Source organism: Giraffa tippelskirchi, chromosome 6 (assembly GCF_054371585.1).
Source record: "Giraffa tippelskirchi isolate mGirTip1 chromosome 6, T2T-mGirTip1v1.2.pri, whole genome shotgun sequence".
Lineage (NCBI taxonomy): Eukaryota > Metazoa > Chordata > Mammalia > Artiodactyla > Giraffidae > Giraffa > Giraffa tippelskirchi.
Genome location: NC_137280.1, coordinates 92,898,132 through 92,913,229, shown reverse-complemented (window position 1 = coordinate 92,913,229; position 15,098 = coordinate 92,898,132). Strand labels below are relative to the sequence as shown.

Sequence of the window (15,098 nt, the reverse complement as noted above, 5' to 3'; positions counted from 1 at the left end):
TTGGAAAGGAACTGCAAGAGTGGGCTGAAAAAGTCACAGTCTCCATTTGGGGTGGAAGCCTTTCTGCTCAGCCTCCTCCTCTTTGGATTTTAGGGTCACTAAAGATTCTTGGACAATTCAAGAGAAAGGAGGGAAAAATCTGAGCTTGTGAATTAGGAAAGTAGGAGAGAAAGTCATTGATTAGAAAATGAAATGAGTTTATGGAACATTTTGTTCTAGTAACATAGTAATTGGAATTCTTGAAAATGTGTGACTTCTATGAGGGCAGAAATTGCAGCTGCTTCTTTTTGACATCTATAGCTCCTCAGACTGTGTCTGGCACTTAGGAGGTGTTAAATGAATGTTTGTTAAATAAATGAGAGTAAATATCGAAGATTTTGCACCTGCTCTTCCCTTTGGTTGAAATGTGCTTCCTCAAATATGTTGAGGCTATTCTCTTGTTTCTTTTGGATCTGTGCTTAAATGTTGCCCCTGCCTTCCTTCCTTCTTTCCTCGTGTCTTTCCTCCCTCCCTGCCTTCCTAACTCTTTCCTCTCTCTCTCTTCCTGGCTTAATTGAAATATTGTTCACGTACCATACAATTCACTCTTGCGATGCAATGGCTTTTATTATATTCACAAAATTGTGCATCCATCGCCATAACCAATGTAAGAACTTTTCATAATCCCTAAAAATAAGACCCATACTCTATAACCATCACCCTCCACTTCCCCCCCAATCACTCCTAGCCTTTGTTGTTGTTTAGTTGCTAAGTTGTGTCCAACTCTTTCCAACCCTATGGACTGTAGCCCACCAGGCTCCTCTGTCTATGGGATTTCCCAGGCAAGAATACTAGAATGGGTTGCCATTTCATTTGTCAGGAGATCTTCCCCACCCAGGGATCGAACCTGAGTCTCCTGCATTGACAGGCACATTCTTTACCACTGAGCCACCTGGGAAGCCCCACTCCTAGCCTTAGGCAACTGCCAATCTATTTTTTGCCTCCATAGAATTGCCTGTTCTGGATATTTCTTACACGTGGAGTCATATAATATATGGTCTTTTATATCTGGCTTCTTTCATTTAGCATAATGTTTTTGAATCATAGCATGTATTAAGATTTCATTCTTTTTATGGCTGTGACATTTCATTGTTTAAATGTACCCCACTGTGTTTATTCACTTATCAGTTGATGGACAGTTGGCTTAGTTCCACTTTTTGGTTACTATGAATCATGCTGTTACGATCATTCATGCGAAAGTTTTTATGTGGATGTATGTTTTCATTTTTCTTGGAAACAGCTGGGTCACATGGTAATACTATATTTCGCTGATGTACGAACTGTCAAACCACTTTCCAAAGACATGTTGCATTTTCAGAAGACCCTTTCCTGCCTGTACTAAAACAGCTGCCCCAAATCGCTATCTGCTTACCCTACTTCATCTTCCCTTCATTCCTTGGTGGAATAGTATAGAATAGTGTATGTACCTACTGCTCTGTGACACTACAATACATGGCACACATTCATTTGCCGTCTATGCGAGATAAATCACCCTACTTCTTGGGGCTTAAAACTGATTTGTTATTTTTCACAATTCCACGGGTTTACGGGGTAACTCCTTTCCTGGTCTTGCCTAGAATCAGTTGGGTTGTTGCACTGGGGTGACAGTTGGACTGGCTGGAGGAGCCAAGAGGATTTTTCTTGCTGGACGCCGTGGGGACTGCCTTCTCCTCCACGTGGCCTCTCATTCTCACCCGCCAAAGTCAGGCTCTCTAACCACGAGGCCCGCAGCACGCCAGGAGCACGTGGCTGGAAGCCGCAAAACACAACGGAGCCCCCGGACTCTGAGTTCACGTGGTGGCGCTTCTGCACACCCATTGGTCAAAGCAAGTCACGCGGGTGATCTATTTTCTGACTGAGAGGAAATTGATTCCACTTGAGAGGAGTAACCAAGTCACAATGCAGGGTTTTGTGTAGGAAACAGGTAAGATTTGGTGCGGATGTTTCAGTCTTGCACAGTAACTAAGAGAATTGGCTGTGCTGCAGGAGGAACATGGCTTTGGATTAGGGCTCAGACGCGTTTTGGCTAAATCCTGGGTGAACTATGTTTCCTATCTGAACTTGTGATTCCTTCCTGTGAAGTAGAAATTGTTTTTTTTTTTTAATTATTTATTCACTTATTTTTGGCTGTGCTGGGTCTTCTTTGCTGTGTATGCTTTCTCTAGCTGTGGCAAGTGGGAGTTACTCTTTCCTTGTGGAGCATGGACTCAATAGTTGTGGTGCACTGGCCGAGTAGTTGTGCAGCATGTGGGATCTTCCCAGACCAGGACTTGAACTCGTGTCTCCTGGGTTGTCAGGTAGATTCCTTACCACTTGAGCCATCACAGAAGACCCAGCAATCCAGTATTATCATCACTCTGATAATCCTCCTTTTAGTTATCACCAAGAATGCTTTCAAATTGTGGTGCTGGAGAAGCTCTTGCAGGGTCCCTTGGGCTGCAAGAAGATCAAACCAGTCAGTGCTAAAGGAAATCAACCCTGAATATTTATTGAAGGGACTGATGCTGAAGCTGAAACTCTGATACTTTGGCCACCTGATACAAAGAGCTGACTCCTTGGAAAAGACTTTGATGCTGGGAAAGATTGAAGGCAAAAGGAGAAGGGCGCAGCAGAGGCTGAAATGATTAGGTAGTATCACCGACTCAATGGACATGAATTTGAGCAAACTCTGGGGCATAATGGGGAACAGAGAAGCCTGGTGTGCTGCAATACATGGGGTCTCAAAGAGTCGGATACGAATTAGCCACTACACAACAAAAACAAGAAAACAGGTTAAAATCAACATTTCTAAGACCTTTTCTCTCCCTGAACATGGGTAATCTATTTAACGAGAGTTTTCAGTTGATCGGAGAAGGCAATGGCATCCCACTCCAGTACTCTTGCCTGGAAAATCCCATGGACGGAGGAGCCTGGTAGGCTACAGTCCATGGGGTCGCTAAGAGTCGGACACGACTGAGCAACTTCACTTTCACTTTTCACTCTCATGCATTGGAGAAGGAAATGGCAACCCACTCCAGTATTCTTGCCTGGAGAATCCTAGGGACGGCGGAGCCTGGTGAGCTGCCGTCTATGGGGTCGCACAGAGTCGGACACGACTGAAGCGACTTAGCATAGCATGGCATTTCTGTTGATCTTGGATGGCTAGTCATAGAAAGATTATAATAACAATATCAACAGCAAAAATAAAAGCAGCTACCTCTTATGGAACCCTGCCAAGCTGAACGTGTTACTCTGCAGGTCTCTTGAAACAGCCAGGGAGTCTTTGGGTCACCCCAGAAGCAGAGCCTAAGGATTAGAGGACTTGTAGTTTACCTGGGAGGTGATTCCAGAAGCCCCTGGAGGAATGTGAGGATAGGAGAGGGAAGGGAGGGAAAATGCTAGTATAGGATGTGCTCAGGTACAGGTACTGCTGTGAGCACCTGGGGCTGAATCTCACTGGGGACCTTTGGGAATTGGTGCAGAACACATGACTCCAAGTTACACTAATGACTGTCTTCCTTAAAAAAAATAATTCTCGTCTCTTCATTTTATTTGATCATGTAATTCTCTCTCATTCCTGCCTGAGACAAGGTGAGAGAATAGGAATCAAATAACAATTTTAAACACAAGGTGGATAAGGTTTGTTATTTCTGAGGGTTGTTGAGAGGATGTGAGAAGGTGGAGTGTGTAAATGCATCTATTCAGTTCAGTTGCTCAGTCGTGTCCGACTCTTTGCGACTCCATGAATCGCAGCACGCCTCCTTGTCCATCACCAACTCCCGGAGTTTACCCAAACTCATGTCCATCGAGTCGGTGATACCATCCAGCCATCTCATCCTTTGTTGTCCCCTCCTCCTCCCGGCCCCAATCCTTCCCAGCATCAGGGTCCTTTCCAATGAGTCAACTCTTTGCCTGAGGTGGGGGGCTAAAATGCAGAAAGTGCTCCTTACCAAAAAAAAAAATTTTTTTTTTTCCTTTTCAGTGAGGCCCACCCAGGCCACCTTACTTGCTGGTCACTGCTCCAGCCTGGCACTCCAGGGCTCCTTGTCCAACTTGATTGATCTTCCTTTTCTTTTGTAGCACTTGTGACTTTTTTGTTGTTTGTTTTATATTTTATTTTTAACTACTTTTTTATTTTATAGTGGAGTACAGTTGATTCACAATGTTGTGTTAGTTTCAGTCTTACAGAAAAGTGATCCAGTTATACATGTACATAAATCTATTCTTTCACAAATTCTTTCCCCAGTTAGGTTGTTACAGAGTTCCCTGTGGTGTACAGTAGGTCTCGTTAGTTAACTATTTTAAATATAGCAGTGTGTAAATAATCGCAAATCCCCTAACTATCCCTTCCCCCACCCTTCCGTTCTGGTAATCATAAGATTGTCCTTTAAGGCTATGAAGCCTGTTCCTGTTTTGTAAATAAGTTCAGTGTGCTTGTGACTTCTAAAAAAATGTTTTAAAGTTAATTTCTTTGTTCATTTTTGGCTGCGCTGGGTCTTGGTTGCTGCATGGGCTTTTCTCTAGTTGAAGCGAGTGGGGGGCAGCTCTCTAGTTGCTGTGCGCAGGCTTTTCATTGCAGTGGCTTCTCTTGCTGACAAGGACTGGCTCTAGGGTGTGCGGACTTCAGTAGTTGCAGCATTCGGGCTTGGTAGTTGTGGCACATGGGTTTCATTACTCCTTGGCATGTGGAATCTTCCTGAACCAGGGATCAAACCCAGGTCTCCTGCATTGGCTGGTGGATTCCCATCCACTGTACCAACAGGGAAGTCCTACTTGTGACTTTTTAAAACACAATATTAGAGTCCTTACCCTCAGCATCTGAACACTGGGGGCCAATCAGTCTTTGCTGTGGGGGCCTGTCCTGTGCATTGTAGGATGTTGAGCCCTATCTTTGGCCTCCACTCACTAGATGCCAGGAGCACCCTCACCAACTGTGACAACCACAAATGTCTCCTGACATTGGTTCATATCAGTGGGGGAGAATAATTGCTTGGAGTTTAGAGCCTCTATGCTATTCAGCTTATCTTTTTATTATATTCATTGTTGGCTATTCCCACCTCCTGGAAATGAAAAGTGTAAGTTGCTCAGTTGTGTCCAACTCTTTGAGACCCCATGGACTGTCCATGGAATTCTCCAGGCCAGAATAGTGTAGTGGGTAGCCTTTCCCTTCTCCAGGGGATCTTCCCAACCCAGGGATTGAACCCAGGTCTCCCCCATTGCAGGCAGATTGTTTACCAGCTGAACCACAAGGGAAGCCCAAGAACACTGGAGTAGGTAGCCTATCCCTTCTCCATAGTATCTTCCCTACCCAGGAACTGAACCCAGGTCTCCCGAATTGCAGGCGGATTCTTTACCGACTGAGCTATCAGGGAAGCTCCTACTGGAATGTTAACTCCAAGGGAAAAGGAATTTGCTTCTTTGGGGCATTGACATAGCTTCAGTTCCTTGGCACGTGGTAGGCGTCCAATATTAGTTGAAAGAATGAGTGACATTTGGAGGGTTTTGTGCCTGGGGATGGTGTCAAGGCTTGCCACATATTACTTCATTTCTTTATCACAGCATTCCTTGGAGGGAGGCCTTGTCATTGTCCCCCTTTACACAGAGGAGAAAAACAGAGGCTTCTAGAAGTTGCATATGGACACCCTATACATACACACCCAATCGTAGAGTCCAGAAGCTTAGCTGACTGCCCCTTAACAATGTTCTCCCTTCTGGCCGAAGAGGACTGAATGAAGCTCAGGTCAGGTGCAACTTCTAGCTGGCACCTGCAGTGGAGCTGAAAAGGGATGAGCAGCTGGCACGGGGTGGGCTGGGGGGTGGGGGTAGAGTGGGGGGCACACCTGAAGGGGCTTTCTCAGGGACCAGAAGGGAGCGGCCTTGAACTTGACTGGGTTCAACCTGTCTCTCTCTGAAGGAAGATTGGTGCCAGACCTCTAAGAGATGCAGACTGGGGTGGAAAGCGAAGCCCCAGCAGACTCTGGGCAGTGTCGCTGGAGTGTGTACTTGGTGATGGTCCGGCCGAGATGAGCAGCCTGGAGATGCTGCTGCTGCAACCAGGCCCAGGAGGCCGGATGTGCACACACACAAACACACATGCATGCACACACTTCACTCCCTACCCCTCCCTCCCCACTTCTTCTACCCCTTCACCCCCCCCTTCAACTCCCTACTTCCCCTCCCTACCCCTCCCTTACTCCAGCCTAGCCCAGCCCAGCCCAGAAAGGGTCCATCTCTGTGATTGGTCCGTGGTTCTCGGTATCAGGAATTGAGACCAGGAAGATGGGAAGGAAGGAAGAGGGTGGGTAGGGTGGGGGGAGGGATGGGGCTACTTTTGTATCTACTCCCAGAGCTAGGTGCCTGCTTACCATGGACACCGCTGGGTACAGCAAGTGGGACGGCAGGCAGGAAGAGGTCCCTGGAGGTATGAGCAACGGGGCTGCCTCAGAGGTCCCCTTGGGTCCCTCTCTGGCCAGTGGTTTGGGGTTTGATGGGGAAGGGAGGGGCTTCCCAGGTGGCGGTAGTGGTAAAGAATACCCCTGCCAATGCAGGAGACGTAAGAGATGCGGGTTCATTCCATCCCTAGGTTGGGAAGATCCCCTGGAGGAGGGCATGGCAACCCACTCCAGTATTCTTGTCTGGAGAATCTCATGGACAGAGGAGCCTGGTGCGCTACCATCCATAGGGTTGCAAAGAGTCAGACAAGAGTGAAGGGATTTGGCACACATGCACGCACACATGGGGGAAGGAAGAGTATCAGCCAAGAGAGCTTATGTAGTGGGTGCAGGAAAGACACCACAGATCCTAGAGTCAGCTGGACCTGGTTTCAAATTCCTACTCTGCCGCTTAGGGGCTGTGTGACCACAGGCAAGTTACTGCACCTCTCTGAATCTCAGTTACCTGGGAGAAACCCAAGTGACTGGGGCTCAGTCCTCAGAGCCCAAGGATCCAGGGAGGAGCTCAGGAGTCCGTCTGTGTTATCCCAGGGCATTTGGGACGCTGGGGACAGAGACCCCTCTTCCTGGTCTTGGCTCTCATGGTCATCACAGTCCTGTGGGCCCTCATTCTCAGCGTCCTGTTTTCCAAGGGTGAGTGACTGGATGATGGGAAATGGCGTGTGCACCACCCCCCACCCCACCCCCCACCCCCCGAGAACATAGACGTTTTCTGCGCCCCAGGGCACACCAGCCAGATCTGGAATCTCTGCCTGGGTCTGAGTGCGAGCACCCACCTGTGCCAGCCTGTGCGCCGTGCATGTGCCTGTCCTCTATCGGTGTGTGTGCGCATCACGTGCGCTGCACGTTTGTCTGCCCCCTTCTGTGCACCCCATGACCCGGGCCCCCGCACTCCCAAGGGCAGAGGGGAGGGTTTTCGATTCCTCCTCTCTCCGCAGCGTCCACCGAGCGCGGGGCGCTGCTTGACCACCAAGACCTGCTGAGCACAAACGGTACGGAGAGAACAGAGGCTGTTGCCAGAGTTCGGGGGCAGAAGTGTCTCGGACCCCGGTGTCGGAGTAGTGGGCGGGAGCGCGGGGATCCCACAGTCCGCGGGGCTGGCCCTGCAGTTGGGTGGGGTCCTGGGAGTCCCCGAGGGTGACCTGGCGTGTGTGCGGGCGGGCGTGGGATCGTTCCAGCCTCCAAACAGATGGCGGTGCTGGGTATCGTGAAGGAAGAGGTCCGAGCGTGCAATAGCTGTTGTGAGTGAGACGGTGGTGGTGGGCGCGGGGCGAGGGGGCGGGACTTGTGGCCGGGATTGGAGGAGACGAGTGGGAGCGGGGCTTGCGGCGCGTGGGGGCTGGGCGGGCTGACCTCGGGTGTCCGGCTCCCATCACCTCACCCTCTCCCCAGGCCTGGGGACGCAGGCACAGCTGCAAACAGTCAGCAAGGAGCTTGGAGAGGCAAGGTCGCAGTTGTTGCAGCAGGAGAGTGCCCTAAAAGAACTGAGCGAGCGCGGTAAGGGCGGGACCATACCCCCTGAGCCCTCACCCCGGCTGTTACCCGAAACTTGATTCACTCTGGACGCTTCTGTGACCCCCCCACACACACCTATCCTGTGATCTTGACTATTGACCCAAATCGTGTCCCCCATCCTGACCCTGACCTGTAGACTCTAACCTTAACTGCAAGTCCTAACCCCAACCACAACGGGCACCCTACCCAGCTCTAACAGTCCTTGACAGTGATGTCACTCGTGACCTTGGCACTGACCACGGACGTGGATGCTGACCTTAAGTAATCATGATCTTACCCTTGATCCTGACCCTAGCTATAATCTTCTCCCTCTCAGTGACCCGGAGCCTGGCTGAAGCCGGTAGGGACCGTGAGAACATTCGCACTGAGCTCTTCCGGGCACTGGAGCAAGCCCGGCTTGGGAACAGTGAGCAAGCGGGGAGGGCAGCGAGGGGAGAGGATCAGTGGACCCTGCCCGGGGTTCCCTGATCCGCCTGGCCCCGCCCTTTGACCTTGGTCTGGTCTCGGTGGTTCCAACCCTGGGCCCGGGGTGGGGGGGTTGTCCAACATCCCCCTCTCCAATCCACTGTCTGCTCCACTTGGGAGCAAATCACCTCTTTGACCCCTCGCTACGCTGCAGGCTCCTGCGAGGAGTGCCCCGAGTCGTGGCTGCCGTTCCAGGGCTCCTGTTACTTCTTCTCCACGCTGCGGGCCACGTGGGTGGAGGCACAGCAGCACTGCGAGAGCTCCGGCGCGCACCTGGCGATAGTCGGAGGCCTGGAAGAGCAGGTGCGAAGCCAAGGCTGCCGGGGAGCGGGGAGAGGGGAGAGGGCGGAAAGAGTTTGGCCGAGGGGACGTGGCCTGGGGTGGTAGGGGGCGGGTCAGGAGGGACGCCGCCGGCTCAGTCTTCCCCACTGCCCAGGGTTTCCTGAGTCGGAATACGCGTGGCCGCGGTTATTGGCTGGGCCTCAGGGCGGTGCGCACGGTGCGCAGGATCCAGGGCTACCAGTGGGTGGACGGAGTCGCCCTCAGCTTCAGGTGAGAGAGGGGACCTGGGGAGGCTGACCGTTCGGATCCTAGGGAAGGTGCTTCGGCCAGATAGATCCTAGGGTCTCCTTAGACGGGCCAGACCCCAGGAACTGACTAAGGTTAAATTCTGGGAGAAAGTTATACACCAAGGTGCATTCAGGGTAATTCTCAGGATGTGAGGGTTAGACCCAAGTAATAAACAGGCTAGAACCCGGAAAGGCCTAGCTTTTCAGCAACACCCCCCGCTTCCGTGCCAAATCACTGCAGCCACTGGAATCGGGGGGAGCCCAACGACTCTATGGGGCGCGAGGATTGTATCATGATGCTCCGCACGGGGATGTGGAACGACGCGCCGTGTGACAACGAGAACGACAACTGGATCTGTGAGAAGAGGCTCGGCTGCTGACCTTGCCCCTGGCCCAGAGCCGCGCCCGCTGGCGCTTGTCCAATCACCTGAGCCGCTCACCTTCCTGGCTCCGCCCACCACCGTGAATCCTCTCCCCACCCAACTCTAGCAATAACCATGTCGCCACCCACAGCCCAAGCCGGTAACTGCATGGGGAGACTTTCGCTCCAACCTCACTGCAACCCCTCACCCGTGGACCTCACCAAGTCTGCTCCCGCTCCAAAATCTGAGCTCCTTGGACCCGTGATCTGACCCCCATCGCCCTCCCTAACCAAAGCCCGGCGACTCGGGGATGGAGCTGTTTGATTTGTTTGCATTTTTACCCCAGGTGAGCTGTCTCAAAGATAGGGGATTTTGTGAACCTTCTTGGCAGCCCTAGGGAGCATCAATAAATGAGAAAATCAATCTTGGCTCCTGCCTCTGATCTAAGCTTTATCTCAGAGACTCTGATGTAACTCATGTGAGTGACCCTGACCTCAGGGGCCCATGTGCAGGTATGTGTGACCGACTCTTTCCCACTCCATGAACTGTGGCCCGCCAGGTTCCTCTGTCATGGGATTTCCCAGGCAAAAATACTGGAATGGTTGCCATTTCCTTCTTCAGGGAATCTTCCCCACCCAGGGATTGAGCCTGCATCTCCTGTGTCTCCTGCATTGGCAGGCAGATTCTTTACCCCTAGAGCCACCTGGGGAGCCTCCAGGGGCCGATGATTTTCCCCCCACCCCAAACCCAGTGTTTAAGCTGCATTGGGCCAGGGGGTTTGTAGAGCCCTGGGGACACAGGAGTGAGTCAGACCCTGTCCTTACACCCTGGGACAATGTGACCAGTGACTAGATTGAGGAATGCATGGAGGAGTCCCCTGTGTCCCCAGAAAAGGGACTCTGCTGAGATGCTGCAGTGCTGGCCCAGTTCCCTGAGGAGACTGTCACCCTGTTGAGATTACAGGTAGCCTGACACAAGGCCCTGACACAGAGACGGAAGAGGGGCAGCTTGGATCTGATGAGCAGACTCCTTCTGTCTCGGGCACCCCAGGTCCTGTGGGGAGTTCAGGAAATACACCCAGAAAAGATGGACTTTGGAAGAACAATGGGATTTCAACTCTGGCAATGGACCTGGGAAGGGAGGGCTTTGCAGACAGAGGGTGTTGGCAAGTAGAGGGTGTCGCTGAGCCCATTTCGGAGTGGGGGAATGTGAGGAGCACACAGCCTGAATTTATCAACTGGGGACTTTTGATCTGAATTTACCCAGCACTCCCATCCTGGGGACCTGGAGGCTTTCCCAGGTTTTCCAGTGGAGACAGGTCCAACTGTCCAACCAAGGGGAGTGACAGGCTAGCAGCATTTAGTTCGATGCAAAGCTGAGTCCAGAACCAAGCTGCCCAGCCCTGAGAGCATCCACTGAACAGGAAGAGGAGGGATCAGCACCGAAACTCCCTGACCAGGTGGAATCTTTCAGTGTTGTAACCAGGAAACCCCCCAACCTGTCTCTGAATCCTCTAAACTGGAGCCCAGAGCAAAGCACTGACCTTGCCCAGGAGCTGTCTGAACTTCTGGACAGATATCGTACCTAGCAGACTGTTGGTCAGACTGACAGATTTCTGGATAGTCAGCTAGGGAGAGTGTATGTGTTCCTACTGCTGCTGTAACAAATGTCCACCAGCTTGGTGGCTTGAAACAATATACAGCTATTTTACACTTGTGGAGGTCAAAATTCATTTCACTGGGATGAAATCAAGGTCACCAGGATCAGAGTCCCTCCAGAAACTCCATATGACCCAGCAATTTCACTTCTGGGTAGATATTCAAAGAAATTGAAAGTGGGTTCTTTAAAAAAAGTTTTGGCTGGGCTAGGTCTTAGTTGCTGCACACAGGCTTTCTCTAGTTACGGTGCATGGGCTTCTTATTGTGGTGGCTTCTCTTGTTGCAGAGAACAGGCTCTAGGACTCACAGGCTTCAGTAGTTGTGGTGCAAGGGCTCAATTGCTTCACAGCATGTAGAATCTTCCCAGGCCATGGATCGAACCCATGTCTCCTGTATTGGCAGGCAGATTCGTAACCGCTGAACCACCAGCAAAGTCCTGAAAGCAGGGTCTTGAAAAGATATTTGCATACCCATGTTTATAGCAGCATTATTCACAATAGCCAACAGGTAGAAGCAACCCAAGTGTGCATCCATGGATGAATGGATAAACCAAACAAGCTCATCCATACAATGGAATATTATTCAGCCTTGAAAAAGGAAGGAAATTCTGACACATACTATAACAGTATGCTGTGTGAAATAAACCACTCACAAAGGACAAATACTGCTGCTTAATGGATACAGAGTTTCAGTTTTGCAAGAGAAACAATTCTGAAGATCCATTACAGAACAATGTGAATATACTTTTTTTGGCAGCACTGGGGATCTTCGGTCTTCTAACCACAGAGGCCTAACTACTGGCCCACCAGGGAAGTCCCCAGTGTGAATATACTTAACACTCCTGAAGTGTCCACCTAAAAATGGTTAATGTGGTATGATTACAAGGGAAGAAGAAATGTTCAGATGGAGGTAGCTCTTTTTCATCACAAAATATATTCGTCCTACATATAATACATTTCATAAAATTCTATGAAACATTTCATAATGTTTTTAATAAAAGGCTGAAAATGCAAAAAATAGTGGTTAACATGGTGAATTTTATCTTATGTGTATTTTTCCACGATTTCAAAATTTTTATTTTCACTTTTATTATTATTTTTTTTTACCAAGCTGCTCAACTTGTAGGATCCTAGTTCCCCAATCAGGGATTGAATTCATGCTCCCTGCAATGGAAATGAGGAATCCCAATCACTGGACCACCAGGGAATTCCTCCAAAGTTTTTATTTTAAATGCACTTATTTGCAAGTTAACAAGTTTTAAGGACTGTATACAACTGTGTAGCCACCATTGTACTGCAGATATAGAACATCTCCATCAGCCCCTAAAATTCCTTCTTGTCCCCTCCCAGTCAGTCCTCATCCCCTACCTTCCCCCAGGCCACCATGACCTGCTTTCCATCAGCACTGACTAGATTTGTCTTTCCTCAAATGCCATATAAACCGAGTCATACAGTGTAGAGTGCTGTAATTTGTTTCTTTTTCTTTTTTTAAAAATAAATATTTACTTATTTTTGGCTTCAACGGGTCTTAGTTGGGCTTGGTGTTGGGACTCTACTTGCAGCTCATAGGCTCAGATGCCCTGAAGCATGTGGGGTCTTAGTTCCCTGATGAGGGATTGAACCTGCATCCCCTGCATTGCATGCTAGACTCTTAACCACTGGACCACCAGGGAAATCCCTGAAGTTTGTTTCTTTTCATTGCCAGATCATTTACTATTGGCTGGCTGGACTGCTTTCTGTGTATCCAGTCACCTTTTGACAGATGTTTGCCTTGTTTCCAATATGAGACTATGAATGAAGCTGCTATGAACAATCTTTTTATGGATTTAAGTTTTCACTTCTCTTGGGCAAATACCTGGGAGTGGGTCAGATAGGAGGTGAGGATTAACTTTATAAGAAACTGCCAAACAGTTTTCCAAAGTGGTTACACCATTTCTGCACCCCCAGTGCTCAGCAATGTCTCGAGCCTGTGGAGCTGGGAGGGGGGATTTTTTTTTTAAGATTTATTTATTTGATTTTTGGTTGTGCTGGGTCTTCACTGCTGCACACAGGCTTCTCTAGTTATGGCAAGCAGGGGCTACTCTTCATTGAGGTGCTTGGGCTTCTATCTCAGAGACTTCTTGTTGCAGAGCACAGGCTCTAGGGCATACGGGCTTCAGTACTTGTGGCTCCCACGCTCTAGAGCACAGGCCCAGTAGTTGTGGCGCACAGGGGCTTAGTTGCCTCGCAGCATGTGGGGGATCTTCTTGAACCAGGCATCAAACCCGTGTCCCCTGCACTTTGCACATGGTGTCTTAACCACTGGACCACCAGGGAAGCCTGAGGGTATTTTTGACCCAACAGAGTCTTCAGCAGTTCTAGAATCAGGTGGAGGGGCTTACCTAGAGAAAAGCAGGAGGGCTGGAAGTGAGGGCAGAAACTGAAGCTGATATTGTGGGAAGGCAAGAATCATGGGTTTACACGTGCCTGATAACAAGTGTTTTCACAGGAAGATGAGACTGGGGGGCTGGGAAGCAGGCATTGGGGGAGGGGGTCTCTGCTATTTATAATGGCACTCACCCACTCACCCAGAGACAGATAGAAGGGTGGTTGACTGCACCACAAAGGGAGGTCTTCTGGGGATGACAATAGATGACGCTTCAGCAGACCAAGGAGGAGGTTGGCCCCAGAGAGAAGCTGGAGCTAGTCTCCGTGAACAAGGAGCAATTTTGTTCATTCATTTAATGCAATCATTTTCTCACCCAGAAACATTTCTTGTGCACTTATAATACATCAGGCACTGGAGTTACAGTGGAAAACAAGAGGTCAGCAGCAAGGGACATGAAGAAATCTAAAAAATCTCGGGCTGAGCAGAAGCAGCCACCCACAAAATATCAATAGTATAGACTCTATGAATCCATTTATGTGAAGCTCTAGAAGAGGCAGATAATCAAGCAAATAGAGACAATGTTGATTGTAGGATCTAAGGATGGGTTTTCTTACTAAAACTCAAGCTTTCTGTATGCTTGGGAATGGTCATAATGAAATGTTGGGGGTCAGGCTGTGGCTGCTGCCTTCCTGGGGCTCACAGTCTGGCCAGGAGAGGAGAAGATGGTGAGGTGAGATAGAAGGTGGTGAGTCCACTTGGGGAGATTGGAGGTGGAACATTCTGGAAACACAGTCCCCCGCTCCTTGCCCTTCTAGCCTAAGGATGAAGTAGGGCTTGTGCTGGGAAGCAGGGAGTTTGGGGCAGAAGAGAACCCTTGTGGCCACCTTCTTATCCTTTCCCAGTAGGTGTCCCCACCAACAACCCCTGTGCAAACACACGACCTCACTCTCCCAGGCCGAGTCAGCAAGTTAGAGGTGACCTTGGAGCCCAGCCAGAGTTTCCTGCATGAACAGCCTTATCCATCACCCCCCTTTCCAAGGAAGTGACCTTGGGACAGAACAGCCTGTCCTTTCCCATCTCACTCCCTGAAATTCCAGGAAACCCCCAGGAATCCCCAGGGCATCTTACCAGATTGGCTGGGGTGTCCGGGGAAGCCCCCAGGCTAGGAGAAAACACATGCTCCTCTGGCCCCCTTGGCAGCCCCTTCCCCATCCCCCTCACCTTGCCCCCCGCCCAACTCTTGCCTCTCCTATGTCCCCACACCCACTCACAGATGGCTCAAATGGATGGATTTCCCAGACACAGGCAGAAAGGCCACACTGCTTGCCTCTCACTCGCAGGGTGAGCCTAGGCAATGACACTGCCTCCCTGAGCCTCAGTTTTGGCATCTGTCAAGTGGGAACAATAATAAAAACACTCATCTCCTTGGGTATTGTGGTCCGTTGAACAATGGCCCCCAAAGATGTCCCCATCCTAGTCTCTGAAACTTCTGAATAGGGAAACTTACAGAGTGAAAGGGACTTTGAGGTGAGATTAAGTTAAAGATCTGAAGTTGGGGAGATGATCGTGGATGACCTAGATGGGCCCAATGTCATCACAAGAGCCTTTATAAGAGAAAAGCAGGAGGATCAGAGGGGCTTCCCAGGTGGCTCAGTAGGTAAGGAATCTGCCTGCCAATGCAGGAGTCCCAGG

General features: G+C 50.0%; 1 protein-coding gene across 2 annotated transcripts; it reads left to right on the top strand.

The window, feature by feature from the left end:
* Positions 1 to 1,892: 1,892 nt before the first annotated feature.
* CLEC4G (C-type lectin domain family 4 member G) lies at positions 1,893 to 9,804 on the top strand. Of its 2 annotated transcripts, XM_081499209.1 has the most exons (11): positions 1,912 to 1,963; positions 5,578 to 5,758; positions 5,933 to 6,439; positions 7,002 to 7,103; positions 7,409 to 7,462; positions 7,649 to 7,711; positions 7,863 to 7,967; positions 8,302 to 8,391; positions 8,605 to 8,753; positions 8,887 to 9,002; positions 9,261 to 9,804. In XM_081499209.1, exons 3-11 carry the CDS (start codon positions 6,385 to 6,387, stop codon positions 9,397 to 9,399), a joined length of 873 nt encoding a protein of 290 aa, XP_081355335.1. In that variant the 5' UTR covers positions 1,912 to 1,963; positions 5,578 to 5,758; positions 5,933 to 6,384; the 3' UTR covers positions 9,400 to 9,804. The 2 variants fall into 2 exon arrangements, with proteins under 2 accessions (XP_081355336.1, XP_081355335.1); XM_081499210.1 differs by lacking the exons at positions 5,578 to 5,758; positions 5,933 to 6,439 and having other exon boundaries at positions 1,893 to 1,963.
* Positions 9,805 to 15,098: the final 5,294 nt, after the last annotated feature.